Consider the following 23,570-nt stretch of genomic DNA (forward strand, 5'->3'; position numbering starts at 1 on the left):
GCTACCCCACGGTCTGATATCAGAGTACTACATCGCTACCCCACGGTCTGATATCAGAGTACTACATCGCTACCCCACGGTCTGATATCAGAGTACTACATCGCTACCCCACGGTCTGATATCTTTCTGGGCCGCCTGGGGCGCCATCACGGGATTGATCGGGACGAGGAGGGGCTTCAGCAGATCGGGGTGTCACCGCACACGGCACAGGCTTCTTTGATCAGCTGGAGGGGCGTTTCCCTGGAGTGCACATCTGCTTAAGTCTGCCGCGGAGTGGCTTCGTGGCCGGTCCGACCTGTCGCCACTGGACGCCGTGCTGTGGGGTCATCTAAAGAACGTGCCCACGTTGACAATAAAGAGAACCTTCAAGAGCTGAAGGCCGCCTTCAGACTTGAGATGGGACGCATCACCGTCAGCAAGGTCGACAGGACAGCTGACCACCTGCAGCTCGTTCAAGTCATCATCTGACAGATGTAAAATCTCCGACTGGCAAGGTCGCTGCTCGTGTCTTAGGCATTGAATTGGCAGCTAAATGACACCATCGTCACGATTAAATGGCAAATGCACTTGTAACTTTTGACGAAAATATCAGTAGCCAACTGTTATCTAGGTCACCATGTACATAAAAGCTGATGCATAGTGTTACTCATTTTCTATCGTGATCTGCCCGTGTTATCTCATGGGCAGCCCGCCAACGTTGGCGAACTGTCCTATCACACGGGGGAGTGGGCGTGACAAAAACACTAGACATCTACAGGGAACTTTTGGGTTCAAAATGAGCATGTCATACATAGTATGTGTTTACGTACCTAGGGTACCAGTATTTCACATCATTTATCAGTATCTCACTGGCTCAGTATTCCTCTTTTGCCCACAAGCATTGGGGGAGGGGGTCAAAAGGGAATGAAGGGGACTCAAGCCAACATTGGATGACTTATCCCCCTCCCGAAATATACAAGATGACGCCCCTTCCTGGAAGAGAACAGTGCTAGCGTGGGAGCACTGATCAAAGCTATCATTCATTTCCGTGTTTGATGTGGTGCACGCATTCGCCCATTACACGGGGAAGCGATCCAATTAGCGAGAAATGTATCATGACAACAAATATGCACTTATCGAGAGGGCCAAATGGTCGTAATCGGCTCATGAAAATCTGTTTCCATCTGGATAACGCCCCCACTCCACCGAGTAGGAGCGTCTTTTTGGGCTGCACCTCGTTCACCGTATTGATGCATCTTAGTCACAAATAGACGCTTCTCAAAAAGCCTGCTAGCACACTCTACCTCTCTCTCGCTCGCTCTCTCTCGTTCTCTCCCTTTTCTTTCTTCCTCTTGTGCTTCCTGTTTCTCCTCACTTCTACATATTTCTTTTCACTTTCCCTTTCTTCTTCTCCCTTCTGCCTTCCCTTTCTTCTCCGCTCTCTTTCGATCTATTCGCCTGTCTACCTCTCCTAGTTGCTGGGCTACGCTCGTGCCTCCTCCCGAGCGACCGCCGCCTCTCCGGGAGGGTTGAGTGCCACTCCCCCCCCCGCCAGCCGTTATTGATCAGGCGTGAATAATTGCCAGCTCGTCGTCAGTACTTTACCGCGGGTGACGTGCTTCCAGGCCATCCCAACCCATCTGACCTGCGTGGGCACCGCGCTGCCGGCCAGAGGTCACCGGGCCGGGGCCTCGTCCGCGCCGCTGGCAGCCGCGTCGTGTAATTGGAACGGGCTCTCTCCCTAATGGGACGCTGATTTCCATTTGGAGTCGGTGATTTTTCGCGGTCGGGTCGCGCGCCGACGCAGCCTCCCGACCGCTCGGGGCCGGCGGTCGGCGGGGCCGGTCGAGCGCACCTCGTTCTGACAAGTGTCCGTCCAAGGCCGAGAGCGACGTGTGTACGGAGCATTGATCTGCGGCGGGGAACGGCGGCGTGGCCGTGCGCGTGTGAGTGGGTGCGCACTGACGGGGAGATGGCGTCAAGTGCGCGTCTGCTGCGAGCGCGGACAACGGGCGGCAGGGCACGGAAGGCTGAGGTCGTCTGCTGCGAGCGCGGACAACGGGCGGCAGGGCACGGAAGGCTGAGGTCGTCTGCTGCGAGCGCGGACAACGGGCGGCAGGGCACGGAAGGCTGAGGTCGTCTGCTGCGAGCGCGGACAACGGGCGGCAGGGCACGGAAGGCTGAGGTCGTCTGCTGCGAGCGCGGACAACGGGCGGCAGGGCACGGAAGGCTGAGGTCATCGTCGCGCATCGCCAGGTCAGCCACGGTGGACAGAATCAGCCACAGTGAACCTAATCAGGCACGACGGATGCTAATGCTTTCGTTCCGACCACGGCTGCCCTTTTCCTTGTCGTATCGTGTCACACAGGGTCTCTCAGAATGAGAACTCACTGAAGAGAACGCATCGCCTTCTCCACATCCGTCCATCCATTTGTTTTTGCCCTCGCAGCGGACGCATTCACGTTGTGAACGGTTCAGTGCGCAGACAGAAGTGACAGCCCATTTGTTGTATCTTCGACACCACGCCTCCTCCCCCTCCCGCCTCCTCCCCGCCCCCACGCCCGCATGCGCTGCTGCGTATTTGTGCGGAACTGATAAATCGATAACATCGCTTGGGATGATGGACGGTGAGACATTCGGACCCATTTGCTTGCCAGGCGTTGATTTTTGGGTCACCCGGGCCGTTATGATCGAACAAACTACGCCCGCGGGCTTGTAGATATACAGCCAATAAAAACTACAGAACATTACAAACATTACAACTCAGTAAACGTATAGAATGTGAACAGCTGTAAAGATAAACGCAGCACCTCCAAATTACTTTTTGCTTTTTGATCGGAACATCTGCGTCTCGCTTTATGGGAGCTGAAATATTTTATCGTGGAAAAATTGAAATAGTTTGAGCTCGCCCGGAAGCAAAGTTTTTCACCAGACAGAGCGAGCTTACCCTCCATTCCGTTTTACTGCTGCGCTTGCCACGTCACTGTCGGCGCTTCGCGGGACCCAGTTCGAACTTTTTCAATAAAGCTGCCTCATTTGCGAACGGTGCGCTGGGAATTATCATCTGGAATTGACCCAGCGCCCGACGTTGGTGTGATTTAAAATCCGGATTTTCTGAATCCTCTAAAAGACATGAACTGTTAACATCCCAAAGGGAACACTCGGAGATATTTGAACCATATCTCCCAGCTCGGAGTAAGTATGCAGTTCTCGCTGACAGATGAGAACGTTGTCTCTTACAAACAAAACTCCAGGAGGTTAACTAACACGACTTGTATGAATGTTTTTCCAGCAAATAAGTTGCTGAGGCTTGATCGCAATCACATAAACTGAAGTTCTCTTCTTGTTATGGCTTTATACATTTTCAACTAAGCCGAACTTCAGCACATTTTAACTCATCGTTTTCATCTTGAATAGCCAATTTTCAACGCCGAGGGCTGGACTACCCAAGTCTAGCAGTCGATTTTTGACAGACCTTTAACTACCATTTTTAATTACTACGTTCATGCGGTGCGCGCAGTCACAAATTTCATAACGCGCTAGTGGGAAAACTCAGATGTGAGTTCTTTTTGGTACAAGCGCATCAAGCGAAACGGGCAGCTGCTCGGGCAGGCTGCTGTACCGCCTATCGGGCTTGCGCAGCACACGGGGGAAAGGATCGCTGACCTGTAATGAATGTGCTGGTATACAGGTACTCCCCAGACCTGAGTGCACCGTATTTCTGTCTAGTGGATACTTGAAGGAAACATTGCGTAAAACAAGCCAAGCAGCCATTGCTGAAGTGAAGGAGGCGACCACCTAAAGAAGGAAGGCGATCCTAGAAGCGACATTTCAGCATGTATGCAAACATCGTACGTTTTTATGCATGTCTGCATGCAAGCGTAAGTTGGGCTACGTTGTGCCAGTTAAAGCTACAAAATAAATGTTTAAATGTATTCATAAAGCGTCGCTATGCGAGCATTCGTACATTCCTGCTAATACTTCAACAAGAAGACAGATATAATTTTTCCCTACTGTTCCGTTTTGAACAAAATTGCCGTGCAGGCGAACACCTATTTAGGAAGAATAACTACATTTCAACAAACGTTTCATGCAGCACCACACTTGAGTCCACTAGTTCGTGATTTAGTTTACAACAGAAGTGAGAAACTCAGCAGACAGAATGGCCTGAAATATCGCCAAGCATATAACAGGTGAGTTACAAGTTACCTTTAACACGCACCCGGGTGGCCGGCTAGATATCCTTCGCTCGGGGGGGGGGGTCAATATGACTCCCTTCTCCTAAGATCTTGGGAACTAAGAAAGATAGAGACACCAAATTTACAGGGTGTGTTGACCTGTACGTGAACTCACTCAGGTCATAGTTTCAGGTTCCTAAGTCATGACCTTCAGGTAAAAAAGGTCAAACAAGGTCAAGTTCCAGGTTGGTCTTCAAAGTGTCTCCAGAACCTAGATCACCGTTTCTAAGCATAAGGTCACGTTCTCATTCAAGGTCAGTGACCTTGTTTGACCTTTTGAAGGTTAAGGTGACCAAAATCATACAAGATTGCTTTGAGTTTTGCATTAGACTAAATGTTGACCTGGGTCATTTTAGGTCGATGGCCTATTCTAACCTCTAAGAAGTCCATGGAAGATGTATAATGCTTTTCTTGCTATCAATAAACTCAAAATGGGCACCACAAAATATCCCGTACAGCAAGCCCTAGAGCAACAAAATAGGCTGGTTTTGACCTTGGTGTGACCTTCATACTTGGCCTTAGGTCGATGTGATCTGCTCATTAAATTGTTGTGTTGCCTGAGAAAGCGTCCCGGAGATGTATGGTTTCGTCTAACACTCCGCTGTTGGATCAGATTGAAGAATTCCCTAGAAATTGTCTTCGCTGAAACCATGACCTGACTTTGACCTGTCATAGTTCAGCGACCTTACACGGTACATTTAAATTTTTGATGCCAAACAATTTGCTATTCAATTGTCTACAGCTCTACAAAATGTGGCACGGCTACGCCGCGCCTTTCGGAAACAATTCTGGAAAAACCTTCAAGGTGTCAATTTGACCCCCACCCGAGCGCATGTTAAACAACCAAGCCCCACGTTTTGAGCTACCCGGTATTAAGAACCTTATGGGCACTTTGTGTGGATGCCAACAGCACATCTGAACGTGTTAAAGACGACACACGCGCTGTTCATACGAATGTGAGGATGGTACTACGAACTGTCTCTGATTTACGTTACATGTTTTTGAATATTTTCAATCCCACCAGCAACCCCTGGGTACGGAACGATTCGCTGATTATGCTGAATGATTACGTGAACTGCTTCTCTCTGGTCACATTTTTAAAACAGTTGTTCAAGATTTGCATCCAGGTCTAGGCAAACCGTTACGCTGTCCATGACCCTCTCTCCCTTTTTCTTTACGTCCTTCGGGAGCGCTCCATAAAAGCTGCTCTCAAAGTGTAACGTAGCATATTAACAGCTCCATATCACCTTCCACATCAGCACAAAATTAATACGAAATGTCAGCTCTTGATTTTAAGCTGACAGCTTCGCTACTACTAATTTTCTGAATAGTCTTCCCGGGCCGGCGGCTATGTCGGTGACCGCTGCGGAAGAGCTCAACTTATGGCATAACCGAACGAGTGTGGCGTGTCCAAAGGACTTGGCCTTTTCACACTTTTCGCGAAGTCTAGCATCACTCCCGCAGCAATGCCTAAGCAGACTAAATAAAGTAGACTAACGCCATTCTTGAAAATGATCCCGGGCTCCTTGAGCACAACATGGCACAACATTGTCCTGCACTGCACGACACAACAGATGAAACGTTCTTGTGTTTGATGTCCGCATTAACTGCATTCCCTCCGTTACCTCGCTTCAGATAGAGTCGCAAGAGACCCTACCATGCTCTTGCCATGAGGCCCCTGCCGTAAAAGCATAGATTATTCGAAAATACTATAAAATTGTGTTTGAGTTGAAAACATAGAAAGTGGCGGTGTTTTCTCCTGATTCGCTGGGTGTTTTCTTCTTTCCCCAAGGCATTTATCTTGGGAAAAATGGGAGTTAAAGTTTGACACTTTTGACCTTTACGCAAGCTCTGTGGAGGGCGAATACCCCATGGTGTTGCTTCTATTATGACTGCGTTTCAGTCTAAAGCGTTATGGTCGAAGGCCAAACGGAAATTAACAGCATTTCAATTGCTCAAAAGTTGATTCGTTTTAGGACAATACAATTTGAAGATTTGCAAAGTTGGTCCAGTCCATTTCGATATGTGCTTCACACACAGACCACTTCGTGAAGCCCATTGCTTGTCATCCACACAAAACTGTAAATCCTCAGTCGCACAACAGCCTCCAAACACGCCCCGCACGACCCTCCTGCGCACCCGCCCGCACGACCCTCCTCCGCACTTGCCTGCACGACCCTCCTGCGCCCCTGCCCGCACGACCCTCCTCCGCCCCTGCAAGACACTCCTGCGCCCCCGCCCACATGACCCTCCACCGCCCCCCGCAAGACACTCCTGCGCCCCCGCCCCCATGACCCTCCTGCGCCCCCGCCCACATGACCCCCCTGCGCCCCCGCCCGCATGACCCTCCTCCGCCCCCCGCAAGGCACTCCTGCGCCCCCGCCCACATGACCCTCCTGCGCCCTCGCCCGGCCGCTATTGCGGCCCCGCCGCGGTCCGGCCGCTACTGCAACCCCACCCCACGCGACCCTCCTGCGCCCCTGCCCCAGTTCGACCGCTACTGCGGCCCCGCCCCGGCCCGGCCGCTACTGGGTCCCCGCCCCGGCCCGGCCGCCTCCCGGGCGCGGCTGGCAGCACACAATAGCAGCGGCCGTGGCGTGTCCGACACCCGGCGGCTGCCCATCGGCGCGGCGGCGCTGGTTTGTTTGTCCGCTGTCCGCGGCACGTGCGCCTCTCCCAGCGTCGGTGGTGCGCCCCCCCCTCCCCCTCCCCCGCCGCGTGCCTCGACCGCAGGCGTCGGGCCCCCGCCACCGGCGCTTCCTGAGTGCCACCGTTAGCCCGCCGCGAGGAGATGAAGCCAGAGGCGGCGGTATTCCCAACTGACAGCGGCGCTCGTCTATTGGACGACTCCCGGGGACTTCACCAAATGGGTGGCCTGGTCAGGTCGGACCGCTAGCCGTCGCGTGAGTCATTTAAGTGGTGCTGTCACTGCGTGAAGGAAAGTTACGTCAAGTGAGGGTAGTTTCGGTGGACTAGATCAAATTAAAGCTAAGCAAGTCCAACTGTTTGTCGGCTTTAATCCAACCGTCTCGGCTTCAAAGCGAAGACTTTCCTTCAGTTGTGCACGATCTGCTTCCCGGTGTGCAGCGCGTTCTTACGAGTGGTGCTTGTCACGCGATGAATATATAACAGTGCAAGTACAAGCTTATTAATACGCTAGAGAAGGACGCAGTCAATATTGCTAATTTGTCAGATATTGCCGGGTCCACGCCTTCAAACATGAACCGGCTGCAGCCATCAAAAATGTTGCTCATATTTTTAAGCCACGTCATTTCAACAGCGCATTGTTGACGACAACATTCTCACCCTAGGTCATCCCTAGGTGGAGAGGCCGTCCACTGTTGTACCTTAGCCTTCGGGCCTTGTCTGATCCCTGGCCCCGGAGCCGACCTCAGTTCATCTTCATTTCGCGGTGTCGCCCCTGGTTCTGGAACCCGGAGGCCATTTCGAGTTCGCGTCACCTCCCCCAGCCTCTGACCCGGGGCCGTTCTGGGTCTATCTCAGGCCCGCGGCGCCCTCCCGGTGCCCGACCTGGACCTGGTCTGAATCCATCCCATTCTCCAGGTACCTCCCCCGGCCTGTAACTCGGAGCCGGTCTGAGTCCATCTCAGGTCTGCGTCGCCTCTCCCGGCCCCTGACCCGGAGCCGGCCTGAGTCTATCTCAGGTCCGCAGCGCCTCTCCCGGCCCCTGACTCGAAGCCGGTCTGAGTCCATCTCAGGTCCGCAGAGCCTCTCCCGGCCCCTGACCCCCTGACCCGGAGCCCGCCTGAGTCTATCTCAGGTCCGCGGCGCCTCTCCCGGCCCCTGACCCGGAGCCGGTCTGAGCCTATCTCAGGTCCGCAGCGTCTCTCCCGGCCCCTGACCCGGAGCCGGTCTGAGTCTATTTCAGGCCCGCAGAGCCTCTCCCGGCCCCTGACCCCGAGCTGAGCTGAGTCCATCTCAAGTCCGCGTCGCCGCCGCGCTGTTTTTACCGGCTGGCGCGCTCTTCAGCCGAGAGTGCGCGGTCGCCAGTGACGGATGACCCGTACGGCTGTGTTTTGCCGCGCCAACTCCAGGATAATGCGGCCTGAACCGCCCAAGTCGCCGCGCTCGCGGCCGATTAGTGAAGCTCGGCCAGCGGCCCGCGCCCGGGAACGGCCGGCGGGGCGCTGCTGCCGCCGGCCGGGCCGGCACGCGACGCAGGCAGACACGCCCCCACCTTCTGACGTCACGGCGCACCCCCCCCCCCCCCGGGACTCCTCCGCCTCTGGCAGATCGGAAAGACTATTCGAGCGGGGAAGACACTCAGATGATTGGCCGTCCGCCGGCGGATACCGCCATTTATTAATCAGCGGGATTGTTAGTACTCATGCCGCAGCGCAGGCGGGACGTCTGGTCATGGCATTGTGATATGGAAGATCGAGACCCTCGTACCAGATGCATTTGTAATGGCCGTTGCTGGAGTACGTGATCGCACTGTGCGGCGCGCGGCTGAATGCATCCAATGATGACGGCCTCCGTGGGGTTTAGTCAGGCGGGTCAGCACAGAGGTCATCAGAGGGACGAGCCTTGCATGGAGCCTTTGATGATGTCTAGCATTCTCCGAGTCCTCCGTGGTCTTGGGTATCAGAATGGGAGCCTCGGGTGACCGGGCTCCAGCGGCAGAGGGAACTTTGGCGTGGTCACGTGACGCAAGTCCCCGAATGTCTTGGGTATCAGAATGGGAGCCTCGGGTGACCGGGCTCCAGCGGCAGAGGGAACTTTGGCGTGGTCACGTGACGCAAGTCCTCGAATGTCTTGGGTATCAGAATGGGAGCCTCGGGTGACCGGGCTCCAACGGCAGAGGGAACTTTGGCGTGGTCACGTGACGCAAGTCCTCGAATGTCTCGGAAGTCCTATAGGGTGTGCCGCACCGCTCCCGCGTTATGCGGGGCAGCCGACTCGCAATTTTCTCACGGAATCGTTTTGCGGCGGACCTGGATCGCATCCAAAGGGCATCCGTCTGTCGGACAACTGATGATATCACGCCCATTTTCGGGTGATCGTCGATGACAAATGTCCAATCGCGTTGCCCCGGCCGTGAAATGTCGGACATGTGCAGCCTAGGAGTGGTTGAAGTACTCCTACAGGGCTGGATGAAGTGGCATTTGAAGGTGCCATAGTTGGAAGATGAGAAACTGAGGTGGCTGGGTAACGGATGTCAGACAGGGTAGTGGCGCACGTGGAGACATTTTAACGCGTTAAGCTCGCTTTGGTGCCCTGGTAGTGCTGCGCGACAACAATTTTCCTGGTGTTTAGGAGTGGAGGTGCGCTTTTGAAAACTCTTTGGAAGTGGTCGTAACTACAATTGGACGGCACCCAGTGCCAGAGCCGGTGTGATTAAGTTGATACCAGTGGCATCACTCGACTGCATATCGCATCGTCAGGCTTCGAGCTCGCGGCAAATGTGATGAGTGAGCTAACAGTTTGTAGCTGCGCATAAATAGTCATGAATAGTCATACAACATCTTTGTCATCGAAATGCCCAATCGTTTTTCCTGCCAAGCTATTTTCCCCACGTATTTAGCAAAACTTCGCCCTAGATCTCAATTCAGGATGCCAGTGTGAAATGCGGCCTTCTAATTTGTGAGCATCTTTGACGCAAGTTTTTATTTGTTACAATATAACATGATGAGTTTAGCTGGGATTGCTAGTTCTTTAGATTCTGCGGGTCTCGCATCCTTGCATCTCAGATTCGTAAACAAGCACACCCTCTAGACGATTTCCTTAAAAAAGCACGCTTAAGTGGACCTACCTAGCCCACTGCCATGGGTATTGCATGAGTATTGCGAAATGCGTGAATATCTCTTCGATAATAGCGCAATGATGACCAGAGTGGCACGCGCACTCATTAGTCTTTAGACACCTATTTAGTCTCTTAGATCAGACTTGTGCCTATGCCTCGAGAGAGTCTGGCTCCTGGAGACTCCTTGGACAAAGTAAGAATAAAATTTTGATCCGAAAAAGGCTTGGGAAACGATCCGAGATTCTGAAGGTTTCTTCAGCCCAAGGTTAGAATTTAGGCAGGATCCAGAATATCTCGCGACAAAATTTCAACAAGGGTTGTGCAAAGAACACAACTAAATAAATTAAATCTGGATTTTTGACAAGATAGGATCATCACCATGGGAATGACTTCCAGTGCATTCAGAAGGAAATAACTCGCCATGCTTCTGAACCTTGAGCCCACGGTTATGACGTGGACATAACTGGATACAAATATCACATTTAAGAATTAAAGGACAAAACTATTTTCGGGGAAATGTTGACTTCTGATCATGGTAAACAGATAATTCATGCAGAGAAGGCAGTGCATGAATACATACATGGGACAGCTATGTCGAGATGAAGGCTTCTTGGTGGGAATCTACACAAAGAACCGATAAAATAAACATTGAAACTTTGATGTGATTCTTGGTTGGACAGCCCAGTATACCTATGCAAAGGCATCAAGGCAACTTTGTTGGATGGCCCGGTCTTGAACGCTGTTTTGTTTCCCGCGCTTTGCAAGTTTGCCGGCTCAGAAGTTGCACTTTTAGCAGCCTAACTCTCAATACTTGTTGAATAGAAGCCAGCACTCAGTGACATCTGGGGTGTCAGGCCGGCTTGCAAGTGTTTCATCCCAGTAACGGAGCTGGGCTGGCCGTCTTTCAAAGCGATGATCCTCGATTGCCGCATGTTTAGGACGTCATTTGCGAGCTGCACAAGTTTGTGTGTTGGCACAAGTCTGAGACCAACTCTGGAATGGGCCTAGTGCTCGTCTGCAGACGGCTCTGACTGCACGTGATAATCAGAGTCGGCGCCGTTCCACTGCAGACCTCCTGGGGTTCCGCGGGCTAGTGCTCGTCTGCAGACGGCGCTGACTGCACGTGATAATCAGAGTCGGCGCCGTTCCACTGCAGACCTCCTGGGGTTCCGCGGGCTAGTGCTCGTCTGCAGACGGCTCTGACTGCACGTGATAATCAGAGTCGGCGCCGTTCCACTGCAGACCTCCTGGGGTTCCGCGGGCTAGTGCTCGTCTGCAGACGGCGCTGACTGCACGTGATAATCAGAGTCGGTGCCGTTCCACTGCAGACCTCCTGGGGTTCCGCGGGGCAATGGAGACTTGCTCACGAGTCCGGCTTCTGCAGTAGCGAATTACTACTGCAGCTTGAATGAGCACCCCATTTTTGAACACAGTTCGTGTTCTCTTGTAGGCATGCTTCGTATGACACCACTTTATAACCGCGAAAGCTGAACATGATGAACGCGCCTGCGGAAAGTTAATATTAATATTTGTTTATATTAATATTTGGTTAATACAGTTGTATATATATATATATATATATATATATATAAAATACAGTTAACACCGACAGTTAATATTTGGGGCATCGTTAAACTTTCTGTCTCTTTGGAAGAGCTCCTCCCAAATTATTGTCGTTTTCATTCAAATTGTCTAAAACTGCAAAAATTCTGCAAAAGCAAACAACAATTAAAAGAAAAACCTGCAAGAATGCAACCTGCAAACCTACAAGTGTGTCATTTAACCCTCAACAAATTGTTCAGATTTCTCTTACATTTATGGGCGTGGCAATGCAATGATATTTGTGGTCGAACTACACCAATTCTAACACAACCGAGCCATTAAATTGCTCGGCAAGTTTGACATCCTATCCTCCATTTGCCCCCCCCCCCCAGCCGTAGTCGTGGCGACATCAAAGCTTGAGTTTACACCAGAACCCAGACCCTTATATGCAGGATTTTTGACGCCTACAATGTATATTTCGATGTCGCGTACTCTCGGCGAAACAATACATAAACCTTTTGACATGTTCCCGGTATAGTTTAAGTGACTCGTTCTCCACATCCAGTGATCCTCATCCAGTTCTGCCTTATCGGTAACGCAAGAACAATTCGCTCGTTCCATTGGGCACTGCTCTCGCATTCAGTGCCGCGTATTTTCCCATTTCATCTCTAGTCTTCTTGGCTTGGTATTTCAGAGCCTTTTACGACTTTTCGTTCCTAACGCCCCGTCCCCCCCCCCCCATCCCTCCACTTCTTACGAACACTGGTCACTTCCCTTACTAGGAGACGGCACTCGCTGTTAAGCCACGTTACGACACCGAAAAGCCGCGAGTGACTGATGTGCGGCAGGGGCTGCCCGGAAGGAAAGAAAAACATCAAGTTGAGCGCGCTGATCAGCGATCTGTCACGATGAATAGCACACCATATTAGTTAACTTTTGAGCTGAGAATGCCCGAGAATACTAAACAGCGCTGCTGGGAAGGCGCGCTCCAACGCAAATGCAAAATACTGGTTTCGTGCCTCGATAATAACAAGTCAAGAAATCTCAAAAGAACCCGAACATGACACGTCAAAAGCACAAAACTCGCTCCAAATATGCTCTCAGTGGCACTACCGGCGGGCGTCATGCGTCCTTTTCCCCCCTGCCACGCACGAACGCACACTTCTAGCGGCCAACTCCGGTGCGTCGCTCGGGCGCTATCCCAGCTATTCCAGCGCCGACGTCTCCGACCCATCCACCATTAGCCGGCGGCGGCGTGTGCCCCGCGCCGCCCCATCCCATCTGCAGCGCGCTGGCGCACCGTGTTGGCAGGGCGACCTGCGCGCCGCACGCCCCCGTCGTTATACTGTCGTTAGATGCTGATCAGCTGTTTGGCCGCTGTCGCCGTGTTTGGTGAGCGGCCGGCCGGCCGCGGGCGGTGCCGGCGAGCGCGGCCGGCCGCCGGCGAGCCCTGACCCTGCGCCCGCCGTCGGATGGCGACACCGGCGCCTCGTGAGCACGTGGCGCAGCAGGCCGGCTCCGCGGGCCAGCGGAGTCCTGCGTCGCTGGGCTGTGAGCGCGCCTCATGAGGGTTCAAAGCTGGGCAAGGCGTGCGCACGCGCTGTCGTGGGTTCCGTTTGTCTGTCCTGGAATTTAAAATAATTGGTTCTGAACGCATGGAGGTAAAGTACCTCGCAAAATAGGATAAATTATATAGAGACCAACAATGATACATAGTGGGATTACAAGATAATGCAAGTGGTACATATAGTACAGATAAGGTACAGAGAGTAAAATCAGTTGGCTGGGACGCTGACACAACGGGCTGGGTGACTATAACATATAATGGGTTATTTCATTAAACATGTTGGACAGGGTCGTTGTGCAGTTTTTCTTGGCATCCTCACGACATTCTCGAAATAACGCCGATGTTTCTGTTACTGTGATTTTGCAAGCTTGTAATTTGCTTTAGTTGTTACCTTTTCCTATCACAATCATTTTTGGTGCCACCACATGGTTGTTCTTTGCACTTGGTTTTTATTCACACCCAGAATACTGTTCGACCCTTGAAAAATGTTTTGGGCGACGGTTTCTTGTCTGAGATCATTGGAACACTTAAACGGCCACCTTTGCTCATTCAAATGGGTGCGTCTTCATTCCTTATTCATTGCCTCGCCTCCATTAAGATTGTTTTTCTTGGCATCACTTGTTGAGGCTATTTTCCACATACCCACCGTGTAACGATTTCGGCTACTTCTAGACGCATCTCTATGCAAAATAGAATACATACCAATTGAGCTTGGATGATTTATGGCTCTATTTTAATCCGGGAATAGACAGACGAGAATGATAAATGGCTTGCTGCAATGCACGATGGCAATGCGAAGCCACGAAAAACAAAAAGTCAATACTTCGCCAAAGGACCAAGACAATGTTAAGTTCAAATTGTTTTTGAGTACTATTATGTTCCTTTCTGCATCGGTATATGTGAATAACCATTTCTGGTTGTGGCTTGAAGGCACGGCAGTTACCCACATTTCTGGTCCGCTTGTTCTTAGTCTGTGATCCCATATTTTCAGAAGCCACTCATGCATCGTGGCGAGAGAAGATTCGACAAGGCCCGACAGTGTGAGATCCACATGCAAGTCGGCAAAAAGCAGGGCTGCTGCCAAAGTTGGCTGTCAAAGTAAGTTTTCCGCATCAGCGCCCAATCTTACGATCAAGGTAAGAGGACGTTTTGCATCCCATGCCTTTGAGGTCAGCGAATTTGGCGCTCTATGGCGAGTCAGTTGCCAGGAGCCGCGCCCACTATTTGAACGATATCCAAACTCTTTGGCCAATGTGTATTTGAGCCCTTGCCCGCTAGCGTCTGGCTTTGTTTTAACGTGCTTCTTCGCAGCGGACACAGGCTAACGAATTTCCGAACCGCCTTTCCCGATGCATTGTATACCCCTCGTCGGTAGCCTGGGTCGCCTGCTGCCCCAACCCTTACGACGTTGCGTAATAAACAAACTGTACGAACATGGCGATGCGCGCTTGGTTACCACCATACAGAAACGACGTAGCAAACCAGTGGGGACACACGACAGCGAACGCTCATAGCGGTGAACACATGATGGTCGTCAACCGACCAGCTCTAGCAGGTTGCCCATGGCGCGACTGTAACTGCGTCAGGGGACGGGGGCCTCGCCGCCTGGTAATGATGGGCACCGACGGGCATGCGACGGCGCACGGTCGGCCGGACGGGCCGGTCCCTGGCCGCGCCACCGTCCGCCCACGCGACGTCCAGGCCACAGCCCCGACGGCCCCGACGACCCCGACAGCCGGAAGCCGCGCGTGTGACCGGGGCTCCGATGAAACGGTGACATGTCGGCTGCGACGGAAACCGGCCACCCACCCTGAATGGCGATGGGAAAAATACGAGATTGAAAAGGGCTTCGGCAGTCCGGCCTGTCCTAGCTAAGCCAATCGTGAAGAAGTGGCTGTTCTTTGGAGCCATCGACAAGACCTGCAGGCACTTCTTGAACGGATAGGACGCCATTTGTGCATTAGAACATAAAAGAAGCAGGGTTAACTTGATCAGTTATGAGTCCTGTGAGTAAGCATGCGCAGTTACGTTAAAGCGGAGGCACCAGAAGTCCAGTGCACCTCAGTCCGTGTCGGAAAGCCCACTGACGGCGAGAGAGGGAGTCTGTTAGTGTCCATTTATCGTCTGCTAAGGAAGGGTTCCACGATGCTGCACCCTGGCGAGGGTACCAAATGACTCAATATATTATTCCGCTCGCCGCGAGAGCGTGCTCGTGGTCATCGATCTTAATTGGCCGTCTTCCGGCGGTGGTTACGAATTGGCCGTCTTCCGGCGGTGGTTATGAATTGGCCGTCTTCCGGCGGTGGTTATGAATTGGCCGTCTTCCCGCGGTGGTTATGAATTGGCCGTCTTCCGGCGGTGGTTATGAATTGGCCGTCTTCCGGCGGTGGTTATGAATTGGCCGTCTTCCGGCGGTGGTTATGAATTGGCCGTCTTCCGGCGGTGGTTTGTTGTGGTTTGCGGTGAATTGTTCAGCGCTCAGGCGAGAGCTGCTCATCCCGGAAGACGAGACGGGCACGGTCCCAGACCAAATACGCGCTTTCCCTTGCTCCATTGAGGCCTGCTGTATTTCGGGTGTGCACTGCAGGGTCGGCTAGTCAGCCTTTTCAGGCCCGGTGGGCGCTGACCACTGCATTGACCTGCCTGCGCCCCATGGGGCGCGAGGTGACTTGCTCCCACACAGTCTGATTACCCAACAGCTCCACCCTCCGACCCCATCTGTCCGTGATCAATACAGGACCTTTTTTGCGCCCGCGAGCAGCGACGCAGGCAGTGATTTGCGCAGACGTAATGATCCATTGGCGTGTCGCGTTAGAATCGTCGACCGTCCATTTTTAACTCAAAGTTTGCCCTCCTGTGTTCTGTGCTGAAGTGCTGCAGATGCTTGCCGTCTGATGGCTGGCAAAGCCTGCCATTTGTTTCGCTCGAGGCCGACGCACCCAGAAATGACTGCTTTTAGCCAAACTGTGGTCTTTCAGGCTGACCGGAACCATTTGCAGTGTTGTCGCTGATAGATGGGCTCACATCCAAATCAGTACGAAGCATTCGTACTTGGACCAGTTCAGTTCCATGCAGGGCCCGTTTTTCGCTCTCTCAATGAGCTCCGATGTCTGGCTGACTACGTATTGATCTGACCAGCTCGTGACCACAGCTCCGATGTTTGGCTGACTGCGTATTGATCTGACCAGCTCGTGACCACAGCTCCGATGTCTGGCTGACTGCGTATTGATCTGACCAGCTCGTGACCACAGCCCCGATGTCTGGCTGACTGGGTATTGATCTGACCAGCTCGTGACCACAGCTCCGATGTTTGGCTGACTGTGTATTGATCTGACCAGCTCGTGACCACAGCTCCGATGTTTGGCTGGCTGGGTATTGATCTGACCAGCTCGTGACCACAGCTCCGATGTTTGGCTGGCTGGGTATTCATCTGACCAGCTCGTGACCACAGCTCCGATGTCTGGCTGACTGCGTATTGATCTGACCAGCTCGTGACCACAGCTCCGATGTTTGGCTGACTGGGTATTGATCTGACCAGCTCGTGACCACAGTTCCGATGTCTGGCTGACTGGGTATTGATCTGACCAGCTCGTGACCACAGCTCCGATGTCTGGCTGACTGGGTATTGATCTGACCAGCTCGTGACCACAGCTCCGATGTTTGGCTGACTGGGTATTGATCTGACCAGCTCGTGACCACAGCTCCGATGTCTGGCTGACTGGGTATTGATCTGACCAGCTCGTGACCACAGTTCCGATGTTTGGCTGACTGGGTATTGATCTGACCAGCTCGTGACCACAGCTCCGATGTTTGGCTGACTGGGTATTGATCTGACCAGCTCGTGACCACAGCTCCGATGTTTGGCTGACTGGGTATTGATCTGACCAGCTCGTGACCACAGCTCCGATGTTTGGCTGACTGGGTATTGATCTGACCAGCTCGTGACCACAGCTCCGATGTTTGGCTGACTGGGTATTGATCTGACCAGCTCGTGACCACAGCTCCGATGTTTGGCTGACTGGGTATTGATCTGACCAGCTCGTGACCACAGCTCCGATGTTTGGCTGACTGGGTATTGATCTGACCAGCTCGTTACCACAGCTAAAAGGATCAGGCGTGAATGTCTAGCTCGGCGCCATTTGTACCGTATCTCGGTACCTGCTTTCCTTCGCCTTGACAAATATCGACATTGGAAAGAAATCGGCCTAACGTCCCTGTTTAAAAGGCCTGGGTTACGTTTGTATGGGGTTTTGAACTGAGATAGACATTTTAGGACAATTCCCTGCAGTTCAAAGCCCTGCGACATAAGACCTAAAGCCATCTTGATTCTGAGCTTGACGCACGCGAACTTGCGTAGCCTTTTTCGTGTCGTCAATTTGAAGGTCACTCAGACATGCACGACACAGAAACGTCACAGAAACCCCACCTCATTGACTGTCCTGTGCTCATAGTCAAGAAAAGTATGGTTACTGAAATATTCATGTTTGCGGTGATTCAGTTCCCATAGCCCATGCGATAGAACGCAATTGACGACGCCAAATCGAACTGCTGCTTGCCTGTCTCGATCACAAAAAAACATTTTATGATAAAAAACAGACATTTTTGGGGCAACTTCAAGTATGACGAACTTGAGGATGATGGGGTGCTAGTATGAGGAAGCACCACAACTCAGACACGCTGTATGTTTCAGTGAAAACTCTGATACGACCAGTCTGGGATAGCGACGAGCAGTAGCAAAGACAAACGATGACGCAATGATGAGCTTCTTTACTAAAAGTGAAATTTTGTTAATCAGAGCAATCTTTTGTATTTAAGGCATAAAAAGTCACAAGCGAGCTTTTCCATCATATTTAATGTTTGCCTCAATATCTGCAAATGTGAAACAGTCCCTTGAACTTCCTGCCTCTGGTGTGCGGGCGCTGCGCTGCGCCAAACCCTCCGCGCGCCTGCCTGGCTCCACGCGGCGCAAATGTGGAGAATCACCCTCTGCATTAAGATTAAACAGCCTGGGTGGCACTATCAGGGCACTTCCGACAAGTTCCGTTTGGCATGGCCCTGAGTTCCAAAGGTTATTGCAATCATCTCAAGCTGTCCGTTCTGGGGCTAAAAATTTCCTGCACACAGTGGTGTGCCGGTAGCCTGTGTCGGCTCTTGTCGCTTCGTCGTCACCGTGCTCGGTTCGACCATAGAGCATCGCGCCGTGCTCAGCGGTGGTCGCCGACCATTTGTCGCGGCCGGGATGGCTCAGCGTCATACATCAGTGACAGCCCGCCGATTGGTGACCATTTCCGTGCCCTTGTCGATGATCGACGCTGGCGGATAATGCTTCAGTCCGTATGCCGGGGCACTGGCCCGGCGCCAGGGGCACGCTGGTGACGACAGGGCATCACCAATTAGGACGCGACAGCTGTGACACGTCATTTGCCGCCGGCTAAACGACGTTGGGGGGGGGGGGGGGGAGGAGGGAGAATGGGGTATTTGTCATCGCCCGGCCCTGGTTGCGTCTTATCTGGCGCGAGGCGCCTCCTTCCCGGCTCACTTGGAATCCGACCAGAGGACGAACACGCTGCTGAACCGACTCCTGAACCTGTTTGATTTGTATCGCTGAGAGCCGCGTTGGAAATTGGGCTGAGAGACATAGCGTGCGCGGGGCAATACGGGGTTTGGCGGGAATGGGACCGGGTTCCGACAGCACCAATGGTGGGCCCACGGAGTGGCCGCTTGGAGGTACGCGATTACGTCTACAAAACCGTGCAATACGGAGCAGCACCAATGGTGGGGCCACCGGGGCCGCTTGGTGCGCGATTACGTCCACAAAACGGTGCAATACGGAGCTCTTTAGTGCTTAGACTTGATGAAGGACAAGCAGGTTTTGTCACTGGGGAAATGGCTCTATTTATCTCATTGAATCCATGCCTGAACGGCTACGTCAGCCAGGAAGGAGTGCCTTGTTCCTCGTTCCGTCGCACTATGTATGTCGCTCAACTGTTCAAACTTTTCAAAATACTTCTTTAAAGCGTTTTAATGTTCTTACACTCTATACGATTCTCAGCATTTCAAATTCCAAACAATTCGCCTAAGAAATCACGCGCTGCTAGGAAACACGTGCGTGGAGCCCACTAAATTATAACTAGTCCTATATATATCTCAGCATTGATGGCGTGCTTTCAAACGGCATGCAGGGTGAGCCATCGTAGCATGTTATATTCATCATCACTTGGCCTTATCGAGTCAGCTCGCGCTGCGCAGAACAAGGCAGACAAGAAAGCTGTCGGCCTTTTGGTGTTGGTGCCACAGCTTCTTGGGAATTATTTTTCGAGTGCTTCGCAATACGGCACCAAAAAGCCTTTTGAGCAGGCACTTTGCGTCTCAATCAGTTGCCCTTCTTGAAGCGACCTTTCACAACATTGTATACATACATTGCTATCACTGGCACTGGCCACACACACGCACATAGGTGGCGCCGAAACGCCTCTCTATGCCTCAGCAGTTTGACTGACAGTACCTTCCTTCACAGGTTTCCCACACGCTCAAAAAGGATTGACGTCATTGCCAGGATCACGTTTCCACTGGTTTTTGCGTTCTTCAACCTAGTCTACTGGTCCACCTACATCTTCCAGGACGGTGACGACAACCTGTAGACACTGAGGTGAACATCGATCTCGAAGGGAGCTGGGCGAGCGCGCAGAACCCTGCGCCAGTCCAGCGCAGCTGAGAGATGGCGACAGCAAGACAAGTGTTCTAGAAAAGGGTGGCTATCCTGCCGGTGGAAATCGCAGGGTGCGACTGTGCCGCGACGGCATCGCTCGTGCTCGTGGGACGTGACCGTAGCGCACCCGAACAGATGCGATCGAAAGCCGCGAGCATCCCGCAGTCGTCTGTGAATTTTTCAGTGTGCGAGAGTGATGTGTGAATACGCGGGCATGGTGAGTGTATCGAGAGTGTCAGTGACAATCGATGCCAGTGTAGTGCTTGAGGCTGAGGTCCTGGACTCGTGCAAGAGGGCCCGCTAGTAACGACAAGGCATGAACAATCAGGACGAGACACAAGTGACACGTCATTTACCGCCGGCTAAACGTTCATCCATTGGTAGAGATGACCGTGGCGACGAATGAGCTGGGTGCGCGTCTCCGACGAGCAGTGCTGTACTGCTCGCTGCTCGATCAAGTGTCGAACGAACGTGCATGATTTCCCACGGCTGGCTTTCCCTTTGGCATGCTCACACTGGTGTCAGTAAGTTGAACTTGGGTTGAGAATGCGAAGGAACGTTGACTACGATCCCAACCTAAGTGGCCGCGTTGAGACGTTGTTATTCACGAACCCGCAGTTGTGAGTGACCGTGGTCGCCCAACGTGATACCGCATGATTTCAGCTCAGAAACAGACAATCGCGCGGAGCGGCAGCCTGCTCCTGCCACGATTATTTAAGTTAAAAGTGCTTCGCAGCCGGCTGGGTGACGACGAAACGTAAACATTAAGACCTGAGCATTCTCATTCAAAGGACTGGCGTAGGTACGCTACCGAACATTGGGGTCCGGTGCATATTCCAAATCAAAAGGAAATTAGATTCACGCGAATATTCGAGCGCCCTCTTTACAGACGACGCAAACATCTAGGAAATTGTTTTGACGCACTTAACAGTCGATTTTAATCTATCTGGCTGACGAGATAACATTGGGCACTCAGCATCTATTGACTTGGGTATAAGTCCTGACGAGAGTGAACCGTAACGCAGCGTTGTTACACCGCTCATGAACCACACTTCCATGGGTCCATATTGAGAGAGAAAAAAAACATTTAGCAGACATTTTGCAGCGTAAAGCCCGGGCGGCTGGCAAAAGAAAAGAATTCTGAAGAGCCATAGAGCAATGCCATAACTTTCCACACACCTACTTGAAAATAATTTTGCCGCTCCAGCTCCTTCTATGCTGTCCAACTCATACATAGGGCGTTTAAGTACCTGATTTCTTATGCTGATTTTCGGCAATGGTCTCCATCTTTGACCTCATATGCTATCAATCCACAAAGCAGCTAACAATGCCGCAACGAGCCTATCACGGCTGACATCGCTTTATAGGGACACGAACAGACAGATCAGAACATTCGAGCAAAGTGGTAGGATATGCAAAGCAAAATTTTCGAATAGAACATTCCAGTATGCTGATCTAATTGATTGATGACCGGAGCAAAAGAAAAACTCAGCCCCAAGAAAACTCAAGCTCGTAATTTTTAGTTCAGCGAGGGTTGGCACGCCCACCTGCCTTTTAAACATGAGACACTGTGTACCGAACCATGTCCCATCTTAGATCCACGTATCTGCTGGAATGATTTAGATAGGTACGGTCTTTAACATATACAGATGTCCATATGTAGCTACTGAGTACTTTCTATTATGTGCTTAAGCCACTTGATGCTTTTTATCAGTAAAAATGTGCATAGCTATCAGTGACGACGAATTCCGTTCATCTGCCCACGGGATCCGAGTCGGTCTGTCTTGACAGCCAGACTTGCACAGCTCCTGAGAAGACCAGTGTCTCTTCGTGACCGACCGTGGCGTTAATGGGTGGAGCGGACTGAGTGGAATTTTTAGGGCTCAATATCTCGGTGTTCTACTCGCTTTATCATATCAGTCTGCGTGAGCCCGTAGTGGCACGGCCGAAGTGTTACGCAATCACGCCTCTGTTACTGCGCTTATTAACCCACGTGCGCCGTTGTGTTGTGCTGATCGAAATCACCAGAGCCTGTCGCTCGGAAGTGTTGCCATGGTTTCCGCGGGCAAGCGAGGCCAGACGCGTGCCATGTCGACGTGTCGACGTTTTGTATCTGGTCACGATCAGAGCTGTACAGGTTGACGGCAGCGCGCGATAATTTTAATAAAACGGTTCCAGTGCAGGCGTTTGCTGCCGAAAGCAGCGCCGCGGCAGTTGACATCGTCCCGTTTTGGCGGCGTGGCGGCACGCGGAGCAGATCCACTGGGCCCAGCCTTGCACAGGCCGGTATGTGCGGACGCCGGCTGTGGCTGTCCAGGTCTGGAGCCCAGCCGGCAGCTTTCCTCCTTAAAACAGCATATACTTTACACAACGATACAGAAGAGATGTCTTCCCTGGCGGGAGAAGTCTGAAGGACCGTGATTTGCCTATTACAAGACTTGCGATTGCTAAGCGTTTCCTCTCACCAGGTGCCCTGGAAATTGAGGCGAACCGGATGTACAATGCCATCTCATTTGACTCACCGTAATAACGCTCGTGTTCGCATTGCCCTTCCCCTGGAACGCAAGAAGACATGAGGCGTCCGTCTCCTGTTCTTAGGATCCGTTGTCACGCACTGCGGATAGGCAACGTACCTTACTGAGTTGTTCGTTAAACTATGGACATCGAAGTGACCCCAGGCTTGGAACCGGACCCGAATATTGATGCAGGCATTTATCTGAGGGCAAGAAGAGGGTGTTATTAAATCACCTGGCAACACGTCATTGCCTTAATGATAACGGCCTTTTAATCTATAGTGATCGTGACCTGTCACGGGGTGACGCTGACAAGTAAAGCAGGGGGTACAACAAACAGCTTAGGCTTTAAGGGTAAAAAGTGCAAAAAGTTAGGCCCAAGCATCAGCATAGAAGAATTGCCTTTCATGGATTTTCGTCTGCAAGCAAGCTTACGAGTAGGCAGGAACATAGGCAGGCCCATTGGCGGATTAGGAGGACGAGCTGTAGCACTGAACCATTATTTTCCATCAGGCAAACTAAATATAAACTTAGTGAATTATAATGACCTCAGAGTGCTCCTTGGGTGTATGCAACACCATTGGGAAGGAAGGTTGACACGAACAAAAAGTAGCACTTTGGGACGCATTACTTAAAGCACATGGTGCGTTGAAGATTGCATTATTCAAGTCAGAGCTAAAAACGGTCCAGTTCAGGAACCGGACATAACCCTTACGTAATATCACATATATCTAAATCGACGGGCGTGAGTTCCGCAGATTCCATGATGGCTGCGCAAGGTATTTTGAAGCCATGTTTAGAAATGTCATGTGGAGGAGGATGCCCAAATCTGCGTTTGCGAGAGCTTATTCCGTTTTTCTAGTGGGGACGCCAGAAATCGATCGGGAGGCAGCCAATGCTCTGTTTTTGAACCTCCCCCACATACAGGTCGCTGAAACCTTTATTTGACTGAGACCTGTACGCCGGAGGCTCAAGACGAGAGGCATGCTTCTTAAAAATATCTAAAACAGTAGCGTTTTGTTAGGAATATGGGACTTCGGTCAATACTACCGCAAAGATAAATCAACTCAAATTTATGAATGACATCGCTTCATGTGAACAATGGCGTCGTCTGCCAGTTTTTAAGCTATGATATTTGTGAGTGAGTGGCTAACCGCCCCCACCAGCAGGTCGCTTGACTAACTCAAGTCTCGTGAAAGCGGACATAGTCTAGGGTACCGTGCATTTGCATGCATTTTAAAGGGCCCGGTTCCATTCC

The 23,570-nt window shown here is 51.9% G+C and overlaps 1 protein-coding gene across 1 annotated transcript in view; it reads left to right on the forward strand.

Moving 5' to 3' along the window:
* The window catches only part of GluClalpha (glycine receptor alpha 1), a gene marked incomplete at its 5' end in the record, with an annotated part of 45,456 nt that extends 23,475 nt beyond the window's left edge, over positions 1 to 21,981 (forward strand). The window contains 2 exon segments of the mRNA XM_037233374.1: positions 14,082 to 14,188; positions 19,608 to 21,981. Coding sequence (XP_037089269.1) covers positions 14,082 to 14,188; positions 19,608 to 19,731 — 231 coding nt within the window.
* Between the last annotated feature and the right edge of the window lie 1,589 nt (positions 21,982 to 23,570).

The sequence above is a fragment of the Pollicipes pollicipes genome, unplaced genomic scaffold (genome assembly GCF_011947565.3).
Source record: "Pollicipes pollicipes isolate AB1234 unplaced genomic scaffold, Ppol_2.1 Scaffold_7231;HRSCAF=8579_pilon_pilon_pilon, whole genome shotgun sequence".
In the NCBI taxonomy this organism is placed as follows: domain Eukaryota; kingdom Metazoa; phylum Arthropoda; class Thecostraca; order Pollicipedomorpha; family Pollicipedidae; genus Pollicipes; species Pollicipes pollicipes.